The 14,473-nt window shown below is 32.6% G+C and overlaps 9 protein-coding genes and 2 pseudogenes across 11 annotated transcripts, besides 3 other annotated features; 3 read left to right on the top strand and 8 right to left on the bottom strand.

The window, feature by feature from the left end:
* Positions 1-1,333: 1,333 nt before the first annotated feature.
* Positions 1,334-2,662: a mobile genetic element.
* A 28-nt stretch (positions 2,663-2,690) lies between these two features.
* Positions 2,691-14,473: part of a mobile genetic element that runs on past the window's edge.
* Positions 3,054-3,566, bottom strand: TVAGG3_0713460 (P-loop containing nucleoside triphosphate hydrolases family; the record flags this gene model as incomplete). The annotated part of the gene is made up of 1 exon (XM_051243860.1): positions 3,054-3,566. One exon carries the CDS (start codon positions 3,564-3,566, stop codon positions 3,054-3,056), a length of 513 nt encoding a protein of 170 aa, XP_051090447.1.
* Positions 4,838-5,179, top strand: TVAGG3_0713450 (uncharacterized protein; the record flags this gene model as incomplete). The annotated part of the gene is made up of 1 exon (XM_051243859.1): positions 4,838-5,179. A coding segment is annotated over one exon (342 nt), but the record flags the coding sequence as incomplete, so codon positions are not given.
* TVAGG3_0713440 (protein of unknown function, DUF4108 family) lies at positions 5,196-5,585 on the bottom strand (the record flags this gene model as incomplete). Its single annotated transcript, XM_051243858.1, has 1 exon — positions 5,196-5,585. The coding sequence occupies one exon, from the start codon at positions 5,583-5,585 to the stop codon at positions 5,196-5,198; it is 390 nt and encodes a 129-aa protein (XP_051090445.1).
* TVAGG3_0713430 (Poxvirus D5 protein-like family) lies at positions 5,651-5,923 on the bottom strand (the record flags this gene model as incomplete). The annotated part of the gene is made up of 1 exon (XM_051243857.1): positions 5,651-5,923. The coding sequence occupies one exon, from the start codon at positions 5,921-5,923 to the stop codon at positions 5,651-5,653; it is 273 nt and encodes a 90-aa protein (XP_051090444.1).
* Positions 6,050-14,473: part of a mobile genetic element that runs on past the window's edge.
* Positions 6,594-6,830, bottom strand: TVAGG3_0713420 (uncharacterized protein; the record flags this gene model as incomplete). The annotated part of the gene is made up of 1 exon (XM_051243856.1): positions 6,594-6,830. The coding sequence occupies one exon, from the start codon at positions 6,828-6,830 to the stop codon at positions 6,594-6,596; it is 237 nt and encodes a 78-aa protein (XP_051090443.1).
* On the bottom strand, positions 6,879-7,337 carry TVAGG3_0713410 (repellent protein 1 family; the record flags this gene model as incomplete). The annotated part of the gene is made up of 1 exon (XM_051243855.1): positions 6,879-7,337. The coding sequence occupies one exon, from the start codon at positions 7,335-7,337 to the stop codon at positions 6,879-6,881; it is 459 nt and encodes a 152-aa protein (XP_051090442.1).
* TVAGG3_0713400 (uncharacterized protein) lies at positions 8,182-8,942 on the bottom strand (the record flags this gene model as incomplete). Its single annotated transcript, XM_051243854.1, has 1 exon — positions 8,182-8,942. A coding segment is annotated over one exon (761 nt), but the record flags the coding sequence as incomplete, so codon positions are not given.
* TVAGG3_0713390 (uncharacterized protein) lies at positions 9,450-9,689 on the top strand (the record flags this gene model as incomplete). Its single annotated transcript, XM_051243853.1, has 1 exon — positions 9,450-9,689. The coding sequence occupies one exon, from the start codon at positions 9,450-9,452 to the stop codon at positions 9,687-9,689; it is 240 nt and encodes a 79-aa protein (XP_051090440.1).
* On the top strand, positions 9,714-10,568 carry TVAGG3_0713380 (annotated as a pseudogene). Its single transcript has one exon. A coding segment is annotated over exon 1 (855 nt).
* On the bottom strand, positions 10,650-11,174 carry TVAGG3_0713370 (organellar and viral DNA polymerase type B; the record flags this gene model as incomplete). The annotated part of the gene is made up of 1 exon (XM_051243852.1): positions 10,650-11,174. One exon carries the CDS (start codon positions 11,172-11,174, stop codon positions 10,650-10,652), a length of 525 nt encoding a protein of 174 aa, XP_051090439.1.
* TVAGG3_0713360 lies at positions 13,216-14,394 on the bottom strand (annotated as a pseudogene). The gene has a single exon. A coding segment is annotated over exon 1 (1,179 nt).

The following is a 14,473-nucleotide window of genomic DNA, read 5'->3' as shown; positions in this document are numbered from 1 at the left end:
TTTGTCGATTTCGGAAATAACAGGATCCCGCATCCAACACGCAACAACAAAACACAAAACACACTTTTTGGTTCTTTCATCGTTTTAATCGTAATTTATGTAATACATGATTTGGATAAATTTTACAAAAATAGAACCTATATTATATTCTTTTCAAAGATTCTTGCAAATCATCAAAAATAATTGTATTTTAAAAAACGATCAAATGATCCTTTCATTATTTTAAACTTAAATTAGTTTTTATGATTGACTAAAGCAATCATATTTATTCATCATTAAATAAACAAAAAAATAATATTTGAGAGTTATTTCAAAAAAAAACACATTGAATTTATTAATTTGTCTCAATTTCAGTATTATAAATTTTTATAATTTCAATATTTTGAAATACACTTTTTAATATTTCAATATTTATGATATTTCAATGTATTAAGTGGTCTCAAATTGAGCTTCTCAAATATAAGTTGGCCTATTCAAATAATAAAATTAAATAATATTTAAAATAATAAATAAAAGTGATTGAGGTCATAGCAAAACGGCTGTTTCAGTCATTAATTCTTAAAAATAAAAAGGGTAAAAACTAAATACAATGGGTAAAATTTAATAGTGTCTGTGCTATCGTTCAATTTGAAGGTGTCTTTTGAAACCGCAAGACACATTGAATTTTTGAATAGTGTATTATGGTTTGACAGACACCAATGAAAAAAATAAAATGATATTTATTTTAAATATATAAGATCCTTATATAAAATATAAATATTTTATCGTTTTATTTTTTGGTTTTAGAAATGTTTTTTATTGAAAAATCAATAAAACTAACTCCAAAATAAAATTTTTGATTTAAAGACACTATGATGACACCAGGCAAATCTTCCAAGACACCTATCGTCGGGAATCTAACAACCCTAGGCTCAACCTCAAAACAAGCATTTTATGAGCTTACTAAGGGCGTTATAAATGAATTCAAAGGTATTTACATACATCCTGACCTCGTTCATTTTGCTGCTGAATTCAGCAAAAATAATTTTTAGGGTAGATGGTTAGATCTAACCCGATATCTAACCTCATTTCTACCCTCAGCCGCTAAGCGGCGAGACCCAAAGGTCTTGAATTTTCATGAATTTTATATATTAATGTTTTCGTTAAGCCACTTTGTGCCGTCAGTCAGTCAGTCAATGAAATTTACACCAAAAATAATGTTTAGGGTAAATGGTTAGATCTAACCAGATTTCTAACCCGATTTCTACCCTCACGAATTTTCATGAATTTCCTTAAGATAGAAAAAATAAAGTTAGTTTTATTTTTATTTATTTTTTTATTTTGTATAAAAGATATGATTTCAACAATCGGCACAACAACAATTCAAACAACAGCACCAAACTCGTTAGTCATGAATCCTACGTCAATGTTAGTAGAAATGAAAAACTTCATTCCTTCTTCATTTACTTTCGAAACAGAAATACAAAGAATAAAGCAAGAACTTTTAACAAGTAATTTAGACTGTAGCGCACAGGATGAAGAAAATGAAGAATATCTTTATGACATGCAGGACATTATTGACCACTTACCCAAATTGCCTGAAATCCAACAACAAAAACTCACTATTCCTGAATTCGATGAAATAGAAGTGAAAGTTAGTGATTCTGCAGAAATTAAGAAATTCATACGAAAGGTAAATTATGAGTTTCTAGGATATCATTGCAACCATAAAGTTATGGACAAAGATTGCGACATGTTATATAAGAACATCTCTGACATATATAAATCGGGGGAGTTTAAGACATATGACAACTTTGTTTCATTAGTTGCAAAATGTGTATGGCAGATAAGAGATAAAGATAGAAGAGGTAAAGTATGGAATGAACAGATAAAACCAGCAGCCTTTGAGTTAAAGAAAACCATTGACGCCTTGGTTGTTCTAGCTGGTTTTATTTCAATGTATAACGCAAAAATGAATCCGCAATGTTCTAAATGTAAAGCAGCAATGAGGAAATATAACTACTCCGTCAAAGAGATAGAACGTATGCGAAACGACTATGCTGACTTAAAGAAAGAAGCAGAGAAACCAGCAGAAGATAAAATGGACATGTTATAATTTCTGAATAAAAACTATCCAACTGCTGACGATTTCCTTCTATCTGACGTCAAGAAGAAGTATAAAGAAACTTTCGGTATCGTTAAAATTTTTGATATATTAACTGAAGAAATAGAAGCTACAAAACTGTTTAGAATCTCACGAATTCATAACGTTTACCATGTAAAACGGTTATAAATAATGAGGGTAGAAATGTGGTTAGATATCGGGTTAGATCTAACCTTCTACCCTAAAATATATTTTTATTGAATTCAGCACAAAATTCTGAGTAAAATAATTTTTAGGGCATGTGTCAAACCGTTGAGTTTTCACAAAATTTAAAAAATAACGTTTACCATGTGCAACGTTTATAAAATAACTGGGGTAGAAATAAGGTTAGATATCGGGTTAGATCTAACCATCTACCCTAAACATTATTTTTGGTGTAAATTTCATTGACTGACTGACTGACGGCACAAAGTGGCTTAACGAAAACATTAATATATAAAATTCATGAAAATTCATGAGGGTAGAAATGAGGTTAGAAATCGGGTTAGATATACCCATCTACCCTAAAAATATATTTTTATTGAATTCAGCACAAAAATAATGAATTTTCAAGCTTGACTTTTTACAATTTGAACTTTGTTTCGTAGATATGAATTCTGAAAGAAGTATGAGGGTCTTGTATGACTTTGTACTTCTCCCATAGTTCATGTCTGTCAAACTTACCTGCCATGGACTCTTTCATAAGTTCCATGAAATCGTCTTCGGACAATCCGGGGAAAAGTATTATGTCAGTAAGTATTCTTTTAACATCCTTACTTAAACTCTTGGCTGTCTGTACACAAATGACAACTGAGATGTTAAAGTGTCTGAGCTTCTTAAGAATTCGACACATATCTTGTTCTCTGTTCTTTAACAAAGGATGAGAGGCGAAATCATCTAAGATAAGAAGACATCTATGAGGGTAAGTCTTTCAATCGTAAGATTGCAATTTCTTCGAAATGTATTCTATCTCTTTCTGTTTGTTTCTGAAGTGTTTCTTCTCTAATATTCTCTGCATTTCCTCATTTGGGTCTTTAAACTTAGAATTTATATACTCATTTATAGCATTATACTTCAAAACTCTTCTTTGGTACTTCTTTATCCAATCTAACAACTCAGTATCTTTTATACATACTAACTTAGACTTCTTTATAATATCTTTGAACGAATTGACGGTTTGGTCAAATTGACCAGAAGTCGAACAAATAACAACTAACTCATAGAATGGGTTCTTCTCATCTAGTTCTTGTTGTTGTGCAGCCATTTTAAGATAAGTGAAAGTCTTACCCGACCCAGGTGGTGCAATTAGACCTGTTATACCATTCTGAGCAAATAAGAACTTTTCATGTATAGGCTTTATCTGAGCATTTTCTAACTTCCTCTTGTTCTTGTTTAAAACATTCTCAAATTTCTTGTCAATGTCAGCAAACTTTTTTTCTAACATATTTTTAGAAAAATTAAAATTTTTATCTTTTAGAAAATGTCTAGCGATTTCGCTATCTATATTCGAGACAAACTTTTTGACAGCAAAACATCTGTCGATAGGGTTGTTAGATTCCCGACGATAGGTGTCTTGGAAGATTTGCCTGGTGTCATCATAGTGTCTTTAAATCAAAAATTTTATTTTGGAGTTAGTTTTATTGATTTTTCAATAAAAAACATTTCTAAAACCAAAAAATAAAACGATAAAATATTTATATTTTATATAAGGATCTTATATATTTAAAATAAATATCATTTTATTTTTTTCATTGGTGTCTGTCAAACCATAATACACTATTCAAAAATTCAATGTGTCTTGCGGTTTCAAAAGACACCTTCAAATTGAACGATAGCACAGACACTATTAAATTTTACCCATTGTATTTAGTTTTTACCCTTTTTATTTTTAAGAATTAATGACTGAAACAGCCGTTTTGCTATGACCTCAATCACTTTTATTTATTATTTTAAATATTATTTAATTTTATTATTTGAATAGGCCAACTTATATTTGAGAAGCTCAATTTGAGACCACTTAATACATTGAAATATCATAAATATTGAAATATTAAAAAGTGTATTTCAAAATATTGAAATTATAAAAATTTATAATACTGAAATTGAGACAAATTAATAAATTCAATGTGTTTTTTTTTGAAATAACTCTCAAATATTATTTTTTTGTTTATTTAATGATGAATAAATATGATTGCTTTAGTCAATCATAAAAACTAATTTAAGTTTAAAATAATGAAAGGATCATTTGATCGTTTTTTAAAATACAATTATTTTTGATGATTTGCAAGAATCTTTGAAAAGAATATAATATAGGTTCTATTTTTGTAAAATTTATCCAAATCATGTATTACATAAATTACGATTAAAACGATGAAAGAACCAAAAAGTGTGTTTTGTGTTTTGTTGTTGCGTGTTGGATGCGGGATCCTGTTATTTCCGAAATCGACAAAAAATTTGGAAATTTAATTTCCGAAATCGAAATTATATGAATGTTTTTAATATTCTTATATCAAAAGGATTAAAGTTCATTAAGAGAAAAACAATTCTTCTTCTTCAATCTATTGGCGCATTTATTTCTACACGCCAATAAGGAAGGGAAAATTATAAGACACCATGGTGTCTTCAAAACGCTAATTTTTGATATTTTTAACAACCCTATCTGTCGACCATAAAATCTTACATAGTGTAAACAAGAAAGGTGAATTTGTTCTAAAGTTCTGTTTCTGGGAATATGACAAGAACCATAAAACATTACAAAGAGCAGTCTTAAAATTTGTCAATGACAGACTTGTTGACAGAGATGACGCCGATTGGAAAGATGAAGTCCAACAAAAGTTCTTAGAATGCAAAGAAGACACATGCGCTGTTCTTGAAGATGAAATAGAAAACAGAATAGATGAGCTATTAAAGGACAAAGAACTTTTACATAAATATGGTTGCGCCAAATTTGACATAACTCCACCAGAAAAGAAGAAGAGAGAAAAGAAAGAAAAGAAAGTAGAAGAAGAGAAGAAAGAACCTGAACCAGTTCCAGAGAAAAAGAAATTTGACATGTAAAAATAAAATTTTATTTTTAGAACATTTCTGGGTCAATGTCAATGTTCTCTTCCTCTTTAGGAGTAAACACTGGCTTAGACTCTAATAGCTTTTTACCCAATTTACCTTGAACTTCTACAACTTTAGACTCATAATATTCATAGTCGTCTGTCTTCTTTGGTTCATAAGGTATAACAAGTTTGTATGCTTTGCCTTCTTTAAGGTTTGAGAACCTTCTGTCAAAACTTTCTTTGACTGTTAACAAACCTTCTATGTCTAAGTCTTCAAATTTCGCACCATTTTTAGTCACAATAGCAAACTTAACTGGTTCGATGTTCCAAACTTTGCTGAATGAAGACTTTTCAAAATGGTAGAAGTAAACATTCAAATATGTGAATGGGTCTAGTTCTTCTTTAAGTCCTGACATGTATTTGTTTACTGAAATATATTTCGTCATCTTTTCTATCGGATAAAAAAATATTTTTTTTAAATTTACTCAGAAAAAATTTTCTTTGTATATACACCATTCTGAACATCTAAAAGACTTTTGACATTTGCCAAGAATGTACGTTTAGAAGCTGCCATATAACCATATTCTTGACAATATTGTTTATATTCATCATATAAAGACCTTTCATCTAATGACACAAAGTCAGTTTCATCTACGAACAGTTCATAAACACTCTTGTTTGCTTCTAACAATGTTTGTCTCTCTTCGGTATGTGGAATTTGTCTTGGATTGAAGTTAGAAATATCTAATGTCATGAAATATGAGAACAAGTGGCTGTAAAAGTCAGATGTCAAACATTCTGACAAAGCGTCAGTTAGTATACAAGTCATGGGTACGGCGGCACTGCGTTCCACCTTACCCAATACTTGTGAATTTGACACTTTACAAAGCCGCCAACCACTTCACTAACGAACTCACTAATGTAAAAAATAAACGTTCTCACTATCGTTCTCACTAACGACTTCACTAATGTTCTCATAAATTTTCCTCAATATCTTCATCATCAGTGTTAACCCTATTGTAGTCATACTTGAAGCCATAAACTTTCTCTAACTTCTTAACGTACAATTTACATAACTTACCTTCGTCATCGTATGGTTTAATGATATAACTATTTCTATCTTTATACACAGTCAATGAAAAGTCAACTGGTCTCGGATGTATTTGAAAGAACATGTTATACTCAGGAAGGAAGAATAAATGTTTAAATGTATGTTTGTTATATTTTTCGATTTGTATGAGTTGCTTTTGTTCTGTCATTTACATCCAAATAAAAATTTTCAGTAAAATAAAAAATAAACTTAAAAATTAATGATATCACCACCCTCACACGTATGAAAACATAGCACAAAAATAAATTTAGGTGAATTGGTGAGATCTCACCTCTTTTTTCACCTGTTTTTTCACCCTGTTGAATTCATTGCTTTATAACTCTCTTCCTTTCTCCAACTCTTCTAACTTCTTCTTAAGTTCAGCAATGTTGTCCTCATGAAGTTTAATCTTTCTCAAAATTCCTTCTTTATCTAATGGTTGCTTTATCTTTCTAAACTGAACTCTACCATCCTTCATAGTATGAATGTAAAAACCTTCTGGAATAGTTCCTGATTTAATGTATTCTACCAAAAACTTTTGTTTCATTGCTTCAGTGACTCTATTTGTCATTTCAATCAAATAAAAATTTTAATATTAAATAAAAATAACGTTATTTTTTCAGTAAGGAAACGCAGGAGTTTTACAATTTATTTGAGGAGTAGGTTCTGGTTTAAATGTTGGAGTCGGTTTAGGAGTTGACTTTTGAACAGGAGTTTGTACTTCCATAGGTTCAGGAGTCATTGAAGGTTTTGCTTGTGAAGGCGTTGGTTTTGGCGAAGGTGTTGGAGTTTGTTTAACTTCAGCTACTTCAGTATTATTTACAACATTTGCTTTATTTCTTTTCAACATCATAACTGCTCCTGCTGTAGCTAGCAAACCTAGTGGGAGACCATATTTTATATAAGGACTTGACCAAATGCTATTTTTGACAGGAGCTGGTGGAACACCTAACCTTGGTGAGACTGCTCTTTGCCATTGTGCAGCTCGTAAGAAATATTCAATAGGTGCTCCATAATCGTTTGGTAAAGTTTGTTTCATAGATGGTGAAGGTTCACGAGAGCTTGATGAAGAACTCATTTATAAGCTTTAAAAATAAACGTTCATCCTTTATTCCTCACTGTCGTCCGTAGCTAAGTTATAGTCATCTAATCTTATTATGGGGATGCCATTAGCACGCACCTGAATGGCAAAGCAACAATCCCTCATAAATCCAATAAGTGGCTTTGGTACATTTTCAGTTGCTAGTTCAATAGGTCCTTTAACAGACAATTTGTATGTTATTGGAGCAGTAGATGTTTGACCTTGCTGGAAGCAAAAGTCCACTTCTGTTGGAAAACCACATAAGAAATGTGTGTTGTCATAGCTATCCCATTTATGTTCCACACTACCATCATCCACCAATGACCTCATAACATCTTCATTAAATCCTATCATATCATTGTTTGTATTGCAAGCGTTCGCAACCATTTCATAAAATACAGGTCCATATGATTTTTCAGGTTCTGCAGGCATATTTCCATAAGCTCCCATGGAAAGCAGAAGATATTTAAACTTAGGGTTCTCAAAATTAACATAATAGTTGTCTTTCTTTCTAAATAGTGCCCAAATACTTTTAACATTAATAGGCGTATAAGCTGCTGTAAATGTTGCACTTGAACTATCTGTATTCTTTGAGAATGAACCGTCCATAGGAATCCAATCCATAACTTTAACAGGAAAACATAAAGCCTCGTTTGTATAATGTTCTACAAGTTCTGTATAAATGTTAGGGTCTAAAGAGAATGACTTTGGATGAATGAAACATTCATTAAAATCCATCTTTGTTCGAAATAGTTGCTGGATTACAGTTGTAATAGTAACTGTTCCACTAGCTTCTACTGCCTTCGTTATCATAGTGAATGGTTCATTCCATGGAACAAATTTATTTGTCGGTGGATTTGAATCTGAAGCAAATGCAACTTTAAGAGTTGGATTGAAAGCAATGATATCATTTACAGATATAGATGTGCATTGTAAGGCGTCGCTACTGAACTTTACTTTAAGCTGAATGTTTCCTGCAAAAGCTGGAATAAATCGAATAGCTTCTAATGGAAGGAATCTTCTAACAGGAATTCTTAAACGAAGCTTAAAATCAAATGATTTTCCTGCTGTAATCGGCCCACTAACAATTTGTCCTGTTCTGCATGTTCCCGAATGACTCCATACATCTTCATGTCGAGTCTTTGAGAAAACATCTACTTTCTTTATTTGTTCGGTAGTTTGTGAGTTTGAAGTTATATATGCTTCTTCTCTTGCGTTGTCTTGAGAATATACGATACGACCATTTGCAAGGATTTGATATCCAGCAACTGCATAGAAAGCGTCATCGAAACCAATCCAAAATCCTGGTGGGTTTGTTTTATTGGAACCTGAACCAATTTCTTTATCTACAATAAATTGACCTTCCATTTTATACGTAATGAATGTATTGTAAAGGTCCAACATATTTTCACCAGGAGGTGAGAGATTGAATGTTACCCATGTGTTATCTTTAGCAGTTCCAGGTTGTGATGGAATCTTTGCGTCAGAATATTTTCTATTAGTGTCACCAATTTGAACTGCATTGTCTATGATATCGAAATATGAGCGAATCTGATGAATATGCTCTGCTGGAGTAAATTCGTTTAACTGTTCGTTCTGCATGTATTTACTTCAGATAAAAATATCTATTTACTTCATTATTCTCACTCTTCTTCTTGGCATTCGTGGTGGAAGTTGTTTCTTGACATTTTCAATGAACTGTACATTCTCTTTTGTCTCAACTTCTTTCACTGGTGGGTCAGGGTTCTTTGACTCGGTTTGTTTTTCAATGAAATTCACGAACTTTGCAATAAGCTCTTGGTTCGTTATTGAAAGTACATCTGGCTTCTTTTCTTCTTGTTCTTTTGGTGGCTCAGTTTGAATAGAAGGCTTAACATGGGCTTCGTGGACTTCACCCTTACCATACACCTTAATGTTGTCGCTTTCTGCATTCGCTAATGGAACCTTTCTTTTTCTTACGTATATTTTACCATCTTTACTCTGACTTACGTAATAGAAAGGATGTTGTATTCCTCTTGCGTCATTTAATATAATAGACTCTCGCTCTGATTTTGACAAGCTCATTTTACATCGGTTAAAGTTTTAATTTTGTTTTTTATCTGCAGTCAAATGACTCAGACAAGCCCTACGGACAAGACCCAAGGGGTCATAGATGTTGAAGCATTGAAGAAAGAAATTCGTGAGCAAATTTTATCCGAACTGAAGGAACAAAAACAAGAACAAAAGCCAGAGAGACCAAAGAGAAAACTTAGTGAAAAACAACTTGCTGCATTAGCTGCTGGAAGACAAAAGAACCCACGTTTGCTGGCGAAGAAAGCTAGAGAAGAAGCAAAAGCAAAGAAAGAGTAAATGGTTTATTTTTATCCGAATTAAATGTATAGACAAATACCTTTATCTGTTGCGTTCAGTAGTGAAAACCCTGACGTCAAAATAAAGGGGAACAGAGTAACGTTTAAGTTCCAACAGACTGGATTGTGAACATAAATGAAGAGAAGTACATTGGCATAACAAATATGTATATAACACGTGCTTTCAGAAAGATTGACTTTATACTTCAAGTCGAGATAGAAAATGACGAACAGTCTTTAAGCGCCCAAAACATTCACATATACAAATACTTTAAAGACGATACAACGTTAGAAGACTGTATAATTACATTTTACGAAAATTTCAAAAGAAGTTTAACATTGAAGTACAAACTTTACAGCCTTTACGTGAGTTTCTTGCACAACTGAAAGAAGAAGGAATTGTAGAAAGATTAATAGCTTTTCATTACGAGTTTGTACCAAATGAAGATGGAACACATGACTGTCAATTCATTGTATTCTCACCATTCAATGAAGTCGCTAAAAGAAAGAAAATCCATTACGTATAAGATTTCAAATCTCTGAACCAAATGATGATTTCAAGAATGTTTTCAATTATGATGCAATGCTTCCGAGGAAAAATGATTTTTCCGAAATTAGATTTCCAGGCATTTGGGATAGAAAGCAAACTATATTATATTCAAACTTAAGTAAGGGAGTTGAAAATGAGTTCATTGGTCATACAAGAACTTCACCACTTCCTAACCCTAAATACTATAAATTAACTGGCTTCAATCGTGAGTTTTGGATAGACATGTTCTCCACTCATGACCATAACTGCCCAGTGTTCTTACCTCCAGACCATAAGGACTGTCTCTACATTGAAGCACAACTCTTAAACTCTACCATCGCAGTATTGTAAATGACCACATGGGCTTCGCCCTTGCCGCTAGCGGCTTATTTTTATCACGAATGACCTCATTGCTGACAAAAATAAATGACCTCAGAACTTCAACTTACGAATAAAGCTTGTTTTAGTCGTTATTGAGAAGTTAAACTTCTCTTCAAAGCAAGGTTGACATGATTTACATAAGTCGAATGCAATCTCTTGACCGTCATAAAGTGCTTTATATAACTTCATAACACTGAACTCAGAGTCTTTGTCAAATTTTCCTTGCGGAACCATTAAACCTTTATCTTCATCATAGAAACACTGAACAGAGTCAGGAAACATTTCATTAGCGGTTAAAGCAATAACATCTTGCTTCACGCCTTTCATTCTGCAGTGAAATGCAACTTCATTTAAATCATTCGTGAGTAAGTCTATGTAAGTCTTCTTTCCACAAAATATTGACTTGTATGCTAAACTTTGTTTTCCAGGTGTTATTTCTGCGAAGTCAGAATGAAATTGACCAAGGTTTTTACCAATGAGAACTCTTCCATAACGTTTCTCAAACTCTTCAGCTAAACGAGGGATATCTTCGTTGTAGAGATGCATACTGTCCGTATCGCTATAAAAGATGTCCATTCCTAAGTCCTCAGCAGTACAGAATACTTCACACATTATTCTCTTCGACATAGACAGAATGTTAACACCAAGTGGACAGAAGTTAAAGTGTCTGCAAATGCTTTTCGTTAGCTTGAAAATAGTTTTATCTGAACCATCCAAACCTTCGAACTTCACTATATGGTTGTAGTTTCTGATGGCATATCTTATAGCATCTTTGTCATTTACTATGGTTATTTTTGACTCAATAGGAGATAGAATAGTTTTGCCATAAATACTGTTCAGAATGAGCTTTATATTTTCTTGCAAAGGATTTCCTTCTTTCTTATACTTTAACCTTAACTCAAACAACTTCTTTACTTCATCTCTTATTCTAATATCTCTGTTTCCATCGTAATAGTATCCTTGCAACACTTCACATTTGACACCTTGATATTTTATGAGGTCTTGTAATGTTATATGGTCAACATACATTAAACAGCAAGTGTTTGAACTTCTGGGAACGTTAAGTTCTGGATTTAGTTCAGGGTCACAAACTATTAAAGGAAAGTGTCTATGTATTCCAATCTCTGTTATCTTAATGAGAACAAAGAAGCCGGACATAAACTTTTCACCAATGGGTTCCTTTTGGTCGTCATCGAATAAATGTCTCATGAGATACTCTGTGCTTAACATTTCTTTCTTCATAACCTTTGGAATACCTTCTAAAGTATAAAGTCTTGCTATAGCTGATGGATATAATGAAACAGCGTCGAAATCAGCAATGTGTTTCTTTTCGCTCTTTTGTTTCATGTTATCTGACAGCATACATCTTCCACCTTGAATACAGCGTGAAATAAATTCTCTTGGTTTATTTGAGAGGTCATATAAATTTCCATTCGGGAAGTACACTCTGTTCTCAAATAATTTGTTAGCAATTGAACAAATACTAACGTAGTCATAAACGTTTAAATCAAATTCTTTCAATATGTCATTGCGGAACTTAACAAAACCTTCTCTTAAAATTCTTACATCTTGTTTGCAATAAAATGTGCTATACTTTTCTAAGTCGAAGTGGTTCTCATCTATTCTGCAACCTTTGATGGAATCTATGTTTTTCATGAATGTATCTGCATCCCGGATAAACTTACATGCTTCAGAAATGACACCAGTTCTGTTGTCATTTGCTAACAAAGTACTGCTGTAGTAGTTATATGGAAATACTTTTTTCGGTCCTGTTTGTAAGTTAAACATAGCAGGAAATAGTTTAAGCTTCTTATTTATAACAGTGTAAGAGTCTTTTATAATAATTGCCCTTCCTTTATATAAGCCAGTTATTTGCATTGTTCGTGAACCTTTAATGATGGGAGTTCCTTTCACTTCTGTCATGTGTCTTAAGATGAAGTTTATATCATAACTGAGGTTATGGAAATATATTAAACTCTTGTCAGGAAGTCGTTCCAAAAATTCTGTTGCACAGTTCTGACCCCAAATGCTTTCACTCATCGAACCATCTTCACTGTCATAACAGATGTTAAAAGCTTTATGAAAGCCGTCTGTGCTACACTCAAAGTCAGCAAAGAAAACGTGCTCAGGAATGAACTTGCACTTATTTTTATTTACTTCTTTTGACTCGGCTTTCTTCTTCAGTTGTACACAATACTTTGGAGCATATGACAAGTCTTTAAATGGTGCAAGGTTCTGTTTATATAAGTCAGTAGTATATGTGAAAAGTTCTCCATAAGAAATAGGTTCGAAATATTTGCACTCCCACAATGTTTTCATAACATCCCATAACGGTGTTGTTCTATCATAACGAACTACATATTTGTTCTCTCTCTTTGTATATATCTTCATCTGTTTCTCAATGTTCATTCCACCACACTCCTTCAAGATTTCTATATAGTTGCGAATGAAATATGTTGTCATTGATAATCTTTCATTTAGCATGTAGTGGTCTTCAACAAGAAGTAAGTCAATAGTTCTAACAGTTTTACATTCTTTTGGTATGTATCTCTTTATTTCATTATGTCTTGAGTCATTGAAATAACCAATGGTAACATTAAATGCTATACCTGTTGCGTCAGAAATTTCTTGTACTTTACTTTGAGGAAAGTCTCTAACACGAATGACTTCTCTCATGTGGTCAATAGTCTCTCCATCTACTCCAGCCTGAATGCAAGCATAAACGAAACAATTGTCTTCTGTCATAAGTGCTGCAGTTCTTTTGTTCAATTCATTGAAGATTTGGTAGCGCTCAAGATTTATAGGTAATGTGCAAAGATACTTCCAGAACTGACCGCTTCTCTTCTTATAAAACTTCTTTTCACCATTATCTTTCCAAAAACTTTCTATAAGTGCTGGGTTTCCTGTTTGCTTAAGAGCTTCCAAAATGGCTTTCTGGTCATTTGTCAGTGTGCTTTCATCTCTATATGGTCTCTTTTTTGGTTTGCCTTTCTTTACATCTGACATCGTTAAGCCTTCATATTCTGTTAAATCATACATCTTTATTTCAGTAAGATTCTTTATGTTTGTCAAGAAAAAGTCATAGTGCATTTCAACAATACCTGCAGCATTTGCTTCTATCTCTGATATAAAGTTCTCCTTCAAGAGCTGATGTAGTAATGTTCCAATATTATTGAGGTTTAACGTAGAACATTCATACTTTCCACCAAGTTTATAACATACCATCCATCTCTGTTGTGAGTTTATTTTAATTTTCTCTAAGAGTCTCATGAAAACCTTACCTTCTAAAGCTTCGATGTTAAAGTCAATGAGTCTATTGCCTGTCTTAACATTCCTCTTCCTATTCTCTTCATCTTTCTTTAACCATCTCTCACCTTCTTTTGGTTTGTCGTCAATGGAACGAATGACATCGTTAGCTTTGCGAACTTGTTCTATAGCACTTTTAAACATCTCTCTTCTCTGTTGTTTCAGTGTGTCGTCTCTTCTTCTTGTTTCACCAACGTTTGCATTTGTTATGTCAAACATTTCTCTTCTTACTTCATGAGGTACTGAACGTCTATGATATAAGTCAATAGCAACGTCATTTAAAGGAAATGCTCTTGTGGACTTCGTCCTCGCGCGTTGCGGCTTTATGAACTCATGAATTCTATCATAACTTATTAGCACCATTATAGTCATTGAGGATGTCAGCGAGTGCTTTTTTGTTTGTTGCGTAATGCTTTGCAACATCTATGTTAGCTTCTGTAAGAAGTTGTTTTATTTCCGAGTGTTCTAACTTAGACAACTTCCGATACATCTTTAGTAGGAAATAAAAAAATATTTTTTGAAAAAATTAGATTAGATTTTTTTAAGTTATTTTTCAAAATAATTTAATA

Source organism: Trichomonas vaginalis, chromosome III (assembly GCF_026262505.1).
Source record: "Trichomonas vaginalis G3 chromosome III, whole genome shotgun sequence".
Lineage (NCBI taxonomy): Eukaryota > Parabasalia > Trichomonadida > Trichomonadidae > Trichomonas > Trichomonas vaginalis.
Note: the sequence above shows the minus strand (reverse complement) of the source record. Positions and strands in the feature narration are given on the sequence as shown.